This window comes from Hirundo rustica, chromosome 14 (assembly GCF_015227805.2).
Source record: "Hirundo rustica isolate bHirRus1 chromosome 14, bHirRus1.pri.v3, whole genome shotgun sequence".
In the NCBI taxonomy this organism is placed as follows: domain Eukaryota; kingdom Metazoa; phylum Chordata; class Aves; order Passeriformes; family Hirundinidae; genus Hirundo; species Hirundo rustica.
In genome coordinates, this window is record NC_053463.1 from 3,539,237 (window position 1) to 3,552,180 (window position 12,944).

The window sequence follows — 12,944 nt, forward strand, 5'->3', positions numbered from 1 at the left end:
ATGGCCACAGGACTCCGTGACCCCCCCGTGGGACAGTTTTATTGCCAGACACAACGCATCAACACCGAAGCAGCTGCCCGAGTCCTGCTCTGGCCCCGCTGCACCCCGTGAGCCCGCTCACAAGTCCGTGGTGGTGAAGGTGGTGTTGAGGTATGCTGTTTTGGTGGGCTCCTTCAGGTTCAGGGCAGCCACCAGCACCTCCTTGTCCGTGGGATCTGTTGGCTGCATTTTGACCTGCTGCAGGAGGAGAGCGTGGTCAAGAAGGGACGGGGACAAAGATGTAGGGCAGGGACACTTGTCCTTCCCAGGAGCTAAGGGCTGTTGAGGGGTGCAGGGTAAAGGACACAAGGGGTCCATGAGGCCCTGGGGACCACAGCAGAGAGAAGAGGATGCAGGGTGCTCTGTCAGAACTCCCAGCTGCCGAGCACTGGCAGCTCTTTGCACGCTTACCTCGACCTTGAAGTTGTCATCTGCTGGTGCATTTACTGTATTTTCATCCAGGGAATTCATGCTGTGGAGAATGGAGGGTAGGAGGTAGAAAAGGACCCAGGCACTGGAGAAGTGAGGAATGAGGTGACAGCCTGTGGCCTTTGGGACCTGCCCACAGAGCTCACCTGGTCACAGAGATGGAGTCCTCGTGGAAGCCCAGGTCGTGGGAGGGATCGAGCGGGTGGTTCAGCATGGGGTTGGCCCTGGTCAGGGATGGGTGGGAGGTAAGTGCAACCCCTGGATGTGGGGACAAGCCTGGTCTCTCCCACCTGCTGCAGGGAGCCCCTCACTCACCCCTCAGCGTTGTACTGGTTGGTCCCGGGGATGCCAGCTCCCTGCTGTGCTGTGGCAGGGTTGAATGTCGTGGCCACCTTCAGAGCCTTCATGGCATTCAGCTTCCTCTTGTAGCTGCAAAGCCCAGGGATGGGGTGGGTGAGAGGGGCAGGGAGGAGCTGGGCTGTGGGATGGGGTGGGCAGAAGCAGGTTGGAGGATAGGGGTGGGTCTGGGGGTGCTGGTGAGGATGGGGGCAGTGGGGGTCGGTAGCAGGGGGTGCAGGCAGTGAGGTACCTCCTGGTGGTGAGTACCAAAACCAGGGTCATGATGAGTATGAAGATGAGCAGGAATGCTGCCAATCCTGCGATAATGCCAATCAGCTCTATCTCCTTGGTGGGCTTTGTCACCTCCCCGGGGCCCTGGCACAGAGCAGGAGTGAGGGCACAGTTCCAGCCAGTGGAACCCCCCAGCCAGCCCCAAGGGGAGTTGTTGCCTCTCCCCGTGCCCCTTGCCTGGCCCTACTCACAATGACAGCCAGGCCCAGATTCACCAGCTCAGCCAAGCCCACCGGGTTGGACTGTATGAGTCTGCCAAGGAAAGGCGGAGGTGTGAGCAGCTGGGCTGGTTCCAGCACATGGCAGTGCCCGTGCACAGCCCCAGCTCTCACGTGCTCAGGTCATTGACGTCCAGGGCAGTGCCATTGCTGTACACGAAGTAGGCCTCCATCACTGACTTGGCATCCACGCTGCAGAATCAGAGAGATGGGGGGAGCGTGGTGCTGGGGTGCAGGGCATGGTGCCCTGATGCCACCACCATGTCTCCTTCCCCACTGGCACTCACTGGGTGTCACGGGTGTCCTCCGTGCTTCGGATGCCCACCACGTAGACCGCTGCCTTGGTCACGGTGGTCAGGGCCCTAGGAAGAAGAGAGAGGGGGGAGCTGGGCTGGACATCCTGCTTTTCTGCTCACGGGCACAGGATGGACCCCCTGAAACCCCTGAAACCCCCTCGTCTGGTGGGGACCGGCCTGGCCCACCCCATTCCCAGTCCATGAAGCTGAGAGACACCGGAGTCCAGCCGTGCACCCCCAGCCCCGGCCCAGCACCCCTTACAATTTAATATTTTCCGAGTTACTCTGGACTTCTTCCACCGTTGACAGGAACTGGAGCCGAATGCGGTAGCTCTGATCCACCGTGAAGATCTGCGTGTGGGGAGCAGGGGTGAGCGGAGCTGGGCCGGGCGCGTGGCCTCCCGGGATGGGCCTTGGGGGTGGCACTCACATTCAGCACGGTCTGTACTCTGTGCACCGGCTCCTCACCATCCCTCGCCTCCACCGTCACCTGGTACTGCCCCTTCAGTGATTCATCAAGGTTGCTGGCCACCCTGTGAGGACAGCAGTGATCCCACAGCACTGCCCGGGATGTTCCCTGATATACCTCAAGCTCCATCCTACCTCTGTGGCAGGACTCCAGAAAGGCTTTATCCCCTTTCCAGCCCATACTGACCCTGCAGCAGGCAGGAGCTGAGCTGCATCCCCCCCACCCCTGCCCAGACCCATGGCCTCACTGGATGCTCCCGATGTAAGTGCCCTTGTTGAGCGTTGTCGACACCCTGAAGAGGTTCCCGAAGGGCCGAATGACCCCGTTTTCCTCCACAAACACCACGCTGATGATGGAGAAGGTGATGGTTCCCCCCAGCCCTGAGTCAGCATCTGTGGCCTGCAGGGACAGAGCGTGGCAGGAGCAGAGGTGGGAATGGCCCTGCCTGCCCACGGTGGGGACAAGTGAACAGTGCTCCACGGACTGACAGATACAGGCAGGCAGCTCCTCACCTTCACAGTAGCCACTTGCAGGTCCACAGGGGAGACTTCAGGGACAACCACTGCCAGGAACAGATGGATGGTGCAGTCATGCTGGTGAGCATCCAGACTTGCTGCAGACCCCACACCCACACAGCCCAGGGTTCCGAGCACCCACTGCTGCCCTTGGCCCCACAGCCTTCATGGAAAGTGCTGAGTAGCCCCAGCCTGGCTCCCCCACTGCTCAGCTCTGCCCTGGGCTCGGGGAAGGTCATCACTGCTGGTGAATGTGGCAGGGCATTGGTGGGTGCAGCGAGGAGCCCACATGATGTGCCAACCCCAGCTGCTCACCAAAAGTCTCTGAGATGGCCTCGAAGACTGGCATGTTGTCATTCACGTCAACAATGATGATCCTCAGGGTTTCTGCAAATGTCCCGAAAGCAGAGCTCTGATCACCAACAGAGAAACCCTGCAACACCATCCTCTGCTTCCTGGGGGAGCTCTGTCCTCCCAAAAAGCTCAGGTCAAAATATGTGGGGGCACCCTCCCTCTGAGCCAAACCACCCAGCTCCCGCCCTGCTGCCCACAGCTTCTTGCAGGAGGTGGGAGAGGCAGGTCCCAGCACCTGCCGTGCCCAGTGGCGGTGGAAGCAGCGGGCGGTGGGGGCCGTACCGTTCTGGCTGTAGCAGTTGCCCTTCTCAGTGTACAGGTCCTCCACCCGCAGTGTGAGCAGCACCCTGTCGCACACCTCGTAGTCGATGTCCAAGCTGTTCACCCGCACCTCACCGTTGGGTTCCAGCACGATCCAGTGCCTGCACACGTCCTCAGCACCGCTGTCCCCCTTGAAGCAGGCGACCGCCAGCTGCTCGAAGACCAGCGAGTGGTTGGTGTCGGGGTCGAAGGCGTCCAGTGTGCGGATCACACCCCTCTGTGTCCCGTTCTCGGCCACCGACACGTCCCGCAGTGAGCCTGGCAGGATGGTGGGGGACTCGTCATTGACATCCAGGATGTGGACTGTCACTGGGACGCTGGCCTTGTCCCCTGCATTGTCTGCAGCAGTGTTCTCTGCCAGCACTGTCAGGGTGAAGAACTTCTGCTGCAGCGTGTCATAGTCCAGGGACATGTCAGGGTCTACGGACAGCTGCCCACTGTAATTCCCTGGCCCCAGGCGGGTTGAGCGGATTAAGAAGTTGCTGGAGCCACTGCCTCTTTCAAGTCGGAATGAAATGCGGGAATTGATCTCTGTCCGGTCGGCATCTGTGGCATTCACCTCACCCACTAAGGACCCTGCAGAGGGAGACAGACACTGAGTGGGCAGCGGGCACTGACTCAGGGCCGCTGCTGGTCCCACAAGCCTGGCCATGCAATTTCTACCTGGAGAGTCTTCAAAGACTGAGAACTCATAGGACTTGTTGAGGAACACAGGAATGTTGTCATTCAGGTCCTGCAGGAGACAAAGCCCATGGCTGTAGCCCTTCGAGGAAACAGGATTCCCCACAGCCAGCTGGGGACAGGAGTGTGGGCACCTGCCTGCCCAGAGGCAGGAGCTACACAAGCCCTCTCCTGCCTCCCTGCAACAACTATTCGCTCTGCCCCCACAGAAAGCCTGGAGACACCTCTGCCACAGCCAGGGATTCCACATCCCCACCCTGCCCATCCATCCCAGTTCCAAGCCCCAGCCTGCCCCAGCACGTCCCTGCTTGCGCCCAGGGCTCACCCCCACGGTGATGGTGACGTTCACCGTGGTGTTCAGCGGTGGCTCTCCGTGGTCGTACACCATCACTGTCACCACCATCTGTCCGCTCTCATCTTCCAAGGCCTCACGGTCCAGCGGCTCCGTGCTGTGCATCTCACCTGTGTCTGCATTGATGGTAAAGTTGTTGCTGAACGGCCCTGGCAAGATCTTGAAGCCCAGTTTGCTGTTGAGGCTGTCAGGCTCGTCGTTGTCAATGGCCTGAAAAAGGTCAGCATTTGCAACAAGGCTGTTGGGCACCTTGGGGACAGTCCCTCCCCTCTGACAGCCCTGCCAACCTCCCCATGTCTGTTGGTACATACCTGGATCCGCGTACTAACATTCTGCCCCTCTTCCACCGAGATGAAGTAGGAGCCAATGACGACGGGCGCCATGTCATTGGCATCCAGCACGGTGATCTCCAGCACCGTGGTGCCCACCAGGTTGCCCCCATCCTTGGCCTGGAGGTTGGCGTAGTAGATGGAGCGAGTCTCCCGGTCCAGCAAGCTCCCGTTATGCACCAGCAGTGCCCCGGTTGTGGCGTTCACCATGAAGATTTCACGGCTGTGGCAGACACAGAGCCTTCAGGCCTGGAGTCCTCTCTCCAGGGTGATGCCCTGCTTGTGGCTGGCTCTGGCCGTACATACATGGTCTCCGGGAGCAGCTGGTAGGTGATCTGGCCCAGGACACCGCTGTCTGGATCGTAGGCCTAAAAGACAGAAGGAACCATCTGGTCAATCTGTTTCAGCCCTCAGAGCAGTGATGAGTCTGGGGCAGTGGCTGTTGGCGGTGGGCACCCCAAAAATGTGGCCCTGATAGGCAAGGGGTCCCACCCTTGAGTACCCACTGGCCCTGAGTCCTTCCTGTGTGTATGAAGCGATCGATACCCTCAGCACAAGCTGTACCAGAAGTGCTAGGTGTGCCCAGTGCCCTGCTTGGGGATATTAGTTGTGCCCACTCCCTGCTCAGTGCCTGACCGTGATGTTTGGGGAGATGACGGTGCCATCGGGGCTGTTCTCCATCACACTCAGGTTGTAGGTGCTCTGGGGGAACTCAGGGATGTGGTCATTGCTGTCAATGAGGTCAATGGTCACGGTGGCCGTGGAGCAGCAGTCTGTAGGGTTCCCCGTGTCATTAGCAATGATCTGCGGGATTGAAAAGGGACGGTGTCTCACATGAGTCCCCAGACATTAGAGTGACCTGTCACACTCCAGCCCAGCTCCTCTGCACCAAACTAACTGCTGGGGCAGAGCCCTGCTCTGCTTTAGCTCCTGAACTCTGCAAGAGAAGGGCTGTGTCCCCATGCACGCAGGGAGCAGGAACTGCCTCCACAGAGCAGGCCACCCCTAAAAGTCCCACCTGCACCACCATGACATGGCTTATCTCGTAGTCCACTAAGGTTGAGTTTTGCACCAGGATCTGGACTTCCCCTGTGCCCGCAATCGTCCTGGGGAACACAGTGAAGGCGTCGGCATTTGGGCCCTGCAGGCTCAGCTCAAAACTGCTGTTAATGCCCTGCCGGAGAGGGACAAGAGCGAGGGTGAGTGGTGCAGCCAGGACAGACACCGGCACCACAACCCAGCACCATGGACAGGCTCCTGCCTTATCTGGGTCGTGGGCAACGATGCTGAGGTTGGACACGGGCAGTCTGGAGGAGGAGTGCTCTACGATGCTGCCTGTGAAGTTGTTCTGAGCACTGGCAGAGAAGTTGCAGCTGGACAGGGAGCAGTTGTAGAACTGGGGCTTGTTGTCATTGACATCAGTCACCAAGACTGTCACCAGGGTGCTGGTCTGGGCCACCTTGCCGTGGATATCCAGGTGCTTCTCACGTGCCTGGGCAGGGGGAGAGGGGCAGGTTGGAGAGGCCCAGGGAGAGGAAGAGGATGGGGTTCCCCTTGCTGCCTCCTACTCACCGTGACTTGCAGCAGCACTTCCTCGCTCGGCAGCTGCTCGCGGTCCAGGGGCTTACTCACAGTGATGGTGCCCGTTATGTTATTGATAACAAAAGGAACACTGGCATCTAGGACAAGAGGACAGCAGGAACCAGTGGCAGTCACTGGGAAAGGCAGGCCTGGCCTCTCTCTGCCAGCAGGTCAGGCTGGCAGAGCCTGGATGCCCAGAACCAGTTTCCAGGGTACCCCTTGCTGCTTGACCACCTCTCCTGCTCATCCCACGGTGTCATCCCCTGCCTGACCTGTTCTTCCCCATCACTCACTGGTGATGATGTAGAAGATTTCATCATTCACCCCTGTGTCTTGGTCCATGGCAGTGACAGTCAGCACAGTGGTACCCTGTGGGGACATGGCCATCAGGACAGGACCTACGACATCTCCAGCTGCCCACAGGCCTGGTGGCCCAGACACTTTGGGGCATCAGAGTCCCCAGGGAGGGCCAGGGGCAGGGACATGACGCTGGGGCAGGCAGGCTCCTGACCAGATCGCAGTTCTCAGGCACAGAGCCTGAGTAGGGCTCATTGAGGAACCGTGGGTTCAGGTTGGGCATGTCCTTAATGGTCAGGGACAAGTAAGTGGAGCTCTTCTGGATGGTCCAATTGTTGTGCAGCCATCCCCCGCCATCCTGAGGAGCAGAGCACCTGTCAGTCCCACAGCTCCCTTACCTGGCAGCCCTGCACCCCCAGCCCGGACGGTCCCCACCTGGGCGAGGATCTTGATCTGGTAGAAAGTGTTCTTGGCGTAGTCCAGGGAACCATTGAGCACCACACTCCCGTTGGGCAGGATGTAGAAGAGCTGGAGATTCTTCATGTTGTCTGGGATCACCTGAGCAGGACACATCAGCCTGTGTCACCAAGGCAGGGAGCAGAGGTGTCCCAGCAGAGACGGGGGCTCAATCCCCATCCTTCTGCCAGGCTTGGCCCATGGGGACCCCCAACCACCAGCCTGAAACTGTTTAGCACCTCGCACCCATTGGGTCCTGACCCAAAACCTCCCTGCACCCCCAGGGATATGGGTGTGCCCCGGCCCCGTCCCCCAGCACCTCAGCACCTCAGGGGTGGCCCAGGGGTGGGGTTTGGTTGTGGTATGACCTACTCCAGAACGCTCTGTGCTCACCTCCTCGATTCCGTAGCTGACTTTGGAGGCGTTCCCCGTGTCGCTGTCGTTGGCAAACACGGTGTAGATGATGCTGTGCAGACTCTCGTTCTGGGCACACAGGGGGGTGGTGGTGGCAGAGCAGGGGGGTGATGCTGGGCCTGGACCCTGCCAGCCCTGCCCTGGCACGTTCAGGCCCTGCAGGGCTGCAGGTACTGCCCAGTGCCATGGGACACACAGGGATGAGCTGCTGCCCCTGCTCAGGCCGGGCACAGGCTGACCCTCCTCTCTACCCTCCCTGCAGCCCCTGGGGAGCAGAGGCTACACCCCAGCCCTGGAGTTGCTGGATGGGGGTCAGACTCAGCCCCACACCCCATCTACACCTTGATCCAGCGTCACGCTGTCCTGGGCTGACAGGCACACCCTGAACAGAAACTCATTGCAAGGGCAGAGTCCCAGCCGCATTTCAGTATCTCAGGGTGACACAGAGGCTCCCATCGGGAATTGCCCTGGCACAGAACGCTCCCAGGCGCTGGCTGCACCATCAATAACCCCACCCCCAGGCACACTGTCACCACACAGTCAGGTGTGGGGTCAGACAGTTGCCAGCTTGTTGTTGTCCCACTGCTGGCACACCCATGCCACGGGAGCCACCCAGCACCCCTGTGCTGCTGCCCGCGGGGGCAGGGAGCTCTCAGAAAGGTACCTCGGGGATGACAGCGTTATATGGCAGGTGCTGGAAGACCGGGGCGTTGTCATTACGGTCCTCCACGATGATGGTAACTTTTTGGGAGACCTACAGTTTGTCAGAGAGGGCAGAGGATAGGTGTGTAGGAGAGGGTGGCCAGCAGAGCTGGGTGCAGTTCTGGCACCCCATGCCCACCCTGGCCAGCCAGCCAACATCACCCACTCGCTTCAAATTGCCTTCCCACTGAGCCTTGTCCATGGACCTGTCCATGGGGGCTCCTTCCCCCTGCAGCCACCCAGCCCTCGCCCCAGCACTCACCTCATTATTCACACCATCAGACACTCCAACGGTGATGGTGAGCTTGGCCTTCAGCTGAGGGGACACAAGGCAGGACTTGGTCAGGGCCAAGGTGGAGTTCAGTTCTTGGATGGCTGAGCCCCAACCTCTGTGAGTACAGCTCTCTCTCTGGGAGCTGGATTTTGGGCCCAGGGAGTGACCCACAAGTTCTGCCCTCCATCCCCATAGCCCCAGACCCCCAGGGAGGTACATCTGACCAGGCAGGGACCCCATCCTCTGCTCACACCTCACGGTCCAGGGAGTTCCTCAGTGTCACTCTGCCTGATTTGGAATTGGCAGAGAAGTAGAAGGCATCTATTCCTCTGATCTGGTAGGTGAGAGGGTCGTTGTCTAGGTCATAAGCCACCAGCTGGAAAGCAAACTGGCCTGTGGGCACAGACAGTGTGACCCCCTGCCCGGGAGCCCCACAGCCACTCCTCTGACACCCCAGGCCCTTCTCGAGACCGCTCTACTCACCCAGTTCCAGGTCCTCAGGCACATAGAAGATGGTCATGTTGAAGATGGGGACTGTGTTGCCTGAAACTGCAGGGAAGAGGAGCTGAGCACCGTCCCTGTGCCGGGCTCTGCTGGCACACCCACATCTGGCAGCACCTCCTCAGCTCCAGCCCCAGCTCCCAGCCCTGGTTTGGGTCTCCCTGGGAGGCAGGAGAATCCCCAGCCCTCTCGTCCTTGTGCTCATCCCACACCTCCAGACCGCACTTCTCTTCCAGCTGCAGCCCCCGTGCCTGCCCTGCTGTTCAGCCCTGCCCTGCCCTGGCTCTCCAGTGGGGTAGGCAGCTGTTTTGGGGTTGCAGTTTCCCCCAGGAATTGAGAAAGGGTATTGAGGATTGAAAGCAGCTCCAACACCTCCCACCCTCCCATGCCAGATGCCAAGAGGAGTCCTTACCTGCTGCCAGGAGGAAGGGGAGCAGCACCAAAGAGTGCCATGCCATCCTGCCAGGATGCCTGTGGACACACACCAGAGAACAAACACCTGAGAGACCGAGGCCTGCCCCCCAAATCCCTCCTGGGGAGCAGCCACCGGGGCAGGAGAGGTGCTGGTGGGGACAGGGCCTTTCCAAGTCCAAGAGCGACCCACGGCACGACCACAGCGTCTCCCTCCTTGTGCCAGGGCCTGTGGGCAGCTCCACAGCTGACAGACACCCCCACCTCCCCCCATGGAGCAAGGTGCCCTCAGGGGCTGGGGTAGGGGCTGACATCCCTTACCTGTGGCTGTGTCCCTGGGGATGCTGCCTCTGCACTTGCATCTTGGCACTGCCAGACCTTTGCCTCCTGCAGTAAACATGTTCATCAATCATTAACCGCAATTAAATGGTGAGAAATCATTCTCCTGTCTTCCGTATTCCCTGTGCTCATCCCACAGCTCCCACCCAGCTCAGCTCCAGGCTCACTCCCCAAAACCACGTACCCAGGTCTCCGTACTGGGTGCTGTCCCTCAGGATTCAGCCACCCCAACCTGCATCCATGGGACCCCTGCTCCCAGAAGGGGTGTGGAGCCTGCAGGGATACAGAGGGATCCCAAAACACCCCAGGAGATCAAAGAGGGGTTAGGGACATGCCTTGCATCCCCTGGGCTGGGGACACTGGGGTCCTACCAGGACAGGGGGTGGGCACCAACCTTGTGATGTGGCCACTGGGGCGGGTGCCTGGGGCCCTCTGCACCCCCTGCCACCCACTCCCCTCCCCAGGGGCTTGGCCCGGCCTCCCTGACCTACTTCAGACCCGTCAGGGACAAGGGTGGATTGTCCAGCTCTGCTCAGGCAGAAAAGGGCTGGGAGGTGGCAGTGAGGGGGGCATGGCCAGCCTGTTGTACCCCCGCATCTGTGGCCCTATTCCCTGGGAAAACCACAGGGTCTGGATACTGGAGAAACTCTGGAGTCTCCCCAGACACTCAGCCTGCTCTGAGGTTCCCATCTCACCCTACACCTGGGTCAGAGAACCCCCAGAGAAGGGGCTACAGGGGACAGACTGTGGCCACCCCTTAGCAAACCTCTCCTGAACTGGTCCAGGACCACCCCAGCTCCTGCAAAGGCTGCTCCAGGACATCCTCACAGACACCCCATGAGCTGCCTGGGTTACCCCCGGAGCTTCCCCAGGGCTGTCCCAGGGTGCCTCCCCCGAGACTCCTGGGGCTGGTGCTTGTCACTGTTCTGTAAACTGCCCCTGGCTGTCCTGAGGCACCTCCACACCTCCCAGGACTGTCCTGAGACATCCACAGCTTCCTGAAAGGAAGCTGTAGCCAGGTGGGAATCGACCTCTTCCCCCAGGCAGTTAGTGAAGGTTTATGTTGGACATCAGGAAGAATTTCTTCACGGAAAGATTTGCCAGGCATTGGAATGGGCTGCCCAGGGAGGTGGTGGAGTCACCGTCCCTGGAGGTGTTTAAGGAAAGCCTGGATGTGGCACTTAGTGCCATGGTCAGGTTGGCATGGTGGTGTTGGGTCATAGGTTGGGCTGCATGATCCCAGAGACCTTTTCCAGTCTAACTGATTCTGCAATTCTCTAATTCCTGTGATCATCCCCAGCTCAGTCCCGGGCGGCGCTAACTGCGCTGCCACTCGGAGCATTACGGCCAAATTTCTCCGCTGCGCAGTTTGGCGGCGCCGTTCTTGGACGCATTACGGCAGGGGGCGGCGGGCGCGCCCATCAGCGCGGCGCTGGGGGGAGAGCAGCGCGGCGCGGCCGGTTCCATCGGCGCGGCGGGCGCGGGGGCGCCATGAGGCGGGGCTGAGGCCGGAGCGGGAGCGGCACCGGGACTGGCACCGGCACCGGGACGGACACGGAGCCCGGCGGGCCCGGCCGCCGCGCCATGCGAGCGGGCTGAGCGGCGGGCAGCGCCGGGGCACGGCACCGAGCGCCGGGGGCGCTCCTCCCGGAGGTACGGGGCGCGGCGGCGGCCGCAGGCCCGGGCTGCGCGGGGCAGGGCCGGGGCAGCAGCGGGAGGCGGCGGGCAGGGCCCGGGGCTGGGGGAAAGGGGAGGGCATCCCCGGGACAGCGGGACGGGGAGGGCGGCGGGCAGGGCCCAGAGCGATGGGGCGGATGCAGGGCCGCGGGGCCCGGTGCGGCGGGCGGAGGAGCGAGCGCGGCCCGGTGCGGCGGGGGCGGCCGGGCCGGGCTCGGTGCGCGGAGGGGGCGGATGGCCGGCGCGGGCGGAGGTGGCGGGCGCCGGGGCATTTGGGTTCGGGGAAGCGGCGGTAAAGCGCAGCCAGGCCCGGTGCAGCCGCAGGGCGGTGGGAGGAGCCCCCGCTGCTGGGGGAGCCTCGCGGGGACAAGGGGGGCAGCGGGGAGAGAGCCGGGGCGCTGCTGCCCGTGGGGGCTGTCCGAGCCTGCCCCGGCCGGAGCCCCTTCTTGGGGTCTCCCTCGACCCCAGCTAGGCAGGAGGCAGGGGCTTCTGCTGAGGCCGGTGCTGTGTCCTCGTCCGGCTTGGCACCTCGCGGTGTCCCGTCCGCCGTTCCCCCGGACCCGGTAAACTGTGCCAGCTCGGGGCGAGCCCCGGTGTGGGACAGGGGACAGGAGAGGAAGTGGTGAAACTCTTCGGAAAGTTGTCTCTAGGGAGGAGGTAGGAAACAAATGAGCCCGAAGTGACGGGGTGGGGGTAGTGGCACCCGGGGTGGTGGCAGTGGCACAAGCCGTGCCACCGGCCCGCCGGGATCTGTGCTGGCAGCGTGGGCTGTGTGTGGGGCCCGTGGCAGCCCTGCCTCACGGAGGACGTGTGGGACCGCGTTGTGGGCAGCTGGGATGCGCTGCAGGTTGTGCTCTCCTGGGCAGTTGAGCTCCGTGGCTAGGCAGGTGCTGTTCCTCCGTCTGGGGACAACCCCTCTTCCCAGGAGTGCGGCTCTGCTTTGTGCTGGTACCTTGTCCACCAGCTCTGCACCGACCCCGTGCTCCAGCACAACTGGCTGTGTGTGCCTGCAGCTCCAGAGACCATCCCTGCGGCTTCCCTTCTTGCTGTCCTGTGCCAGTGCCTTGCTCTGTCCCTCTGTCACCTGCGCCCATGTCGGCTCTGACACCCCAGGACCTCGAGGACCCCTTCGAGGTGGGGTCTTGTGCCCCGGGGAGATGCGGAGGGCCGAGCCGGGCAGGGCAGGTGGGTCCCCGGGGCCAGGCAGGAGCCCCGGGAGGAGGAGCAGCTGTCGGAGGAGAGCCGGCTGCGTCTGATGTCACTGCGGTGCATGGTGGGTAATTATGCACGTTGCAATGAAAATAATAAGGCCGGCTCCATAGTGGTGTCTAAAAATACTGCTAATGCAGAGTGCCTGCTGGGCGCCTTTGTTTGTCACCTTTGGGTGTCTGCTCTGGGGCTGGCCGGCTGGTGTCACACCCCTTGAGCAGTGGGTGTGACTGTGGCCCCTCTGTTTCCCCCTGCATTGGCACACGGTGCCAGTGGAGACAGGGCAGGTGTTGGCATGGGAGGTGAGGCAGGAGACACCTATGTGTGTTTGGTAGGCTCCAGTCTCACCTCCCTGCTTGCAGGCATGCAAGGAGTCTTGGTGGGATGGCAAAGCTTTGTTCCCCTAGCCTTGCTCGGAGCTGGGCACTCTCCAAGTAGTGGCTGTTTTGT

General features: G+C 61.6%; 1 protein-coding gene across 1 annotated transcript; it reads right to left on the reverse strand.

The window, feature by feature from the left end:
• Positions 1–117: 117 nt before the first annotated feature.
• On the reverse strand, positions 118–9,682 carry CDHR2 (cadherin related family member 2). The gene is made up of 32 exons (XM_040078284.1): positions 9,591–9,682; positions 9,271–9,329; positions 8,841–8,906; positions 8,611–8,750; positions 8,346–8,399; positions 8,046–8,135; positions 7,361–7,450; positions 6,947–7,069; positions 6,726–6,869; positions 6,508–6,583; positions 6,206–6,312; positions 5,895–6,125; positions 5,652–5,807; positions 5,270–5,437; positions 4,940–5,001; positions 4,616–4,856; positions 4,278–4,514; positions 3,935–4,004; positions 3,233–3,847; positions 2,912–2,983; positions 2,594–2,643; positions 2,329–2,480; positions 2,043–2,145; positions 1,875–1,963; positions 1,604–1,678; positions 1,431–1,508; positions 1,290–1,350; positions 1,058–1,182; positions 784–897; positions 615–692; positions 451–511; positions 118–237 (listed from the first exon to the last, which is right to left on the reverse strand). Exons 1-32 carry the CDS (start codon positions 9,680–9,682, stop codon positions 118–120), a joined length of 3,999 nt encoding a protein of 1,332 aa, XP_039934218.1.
• Positions 9,683–12,944: the final 3,262 nt, after the last annotated feature.

Excerpts from the sequence above, each read along its gene's own strand:
- CDHR2 (XM_040078284.1), bottom strand. The coding sequence starts at position 9,682 with ATGATTGATGAACATGTTTACTGCAGGAGGCAAAGGTCTGGCAGTGCC. Across the intron at positions 6,126-6,205 it reads AAGTGCTGCTGCAAGTCACG|GCACGTGAGAAGCACCTGGA; the intron begins GTGAGTAGGAGG and ends CCCCCTGCCCAG. Across the intron at positions 4,857-4,939 it reads CAGCTGCTCCCGGAGACCAT|CCGTGAAATCTTCATGGTGA; the intron begins GTATGTACGGCC and ends TGTCTGCCACAG.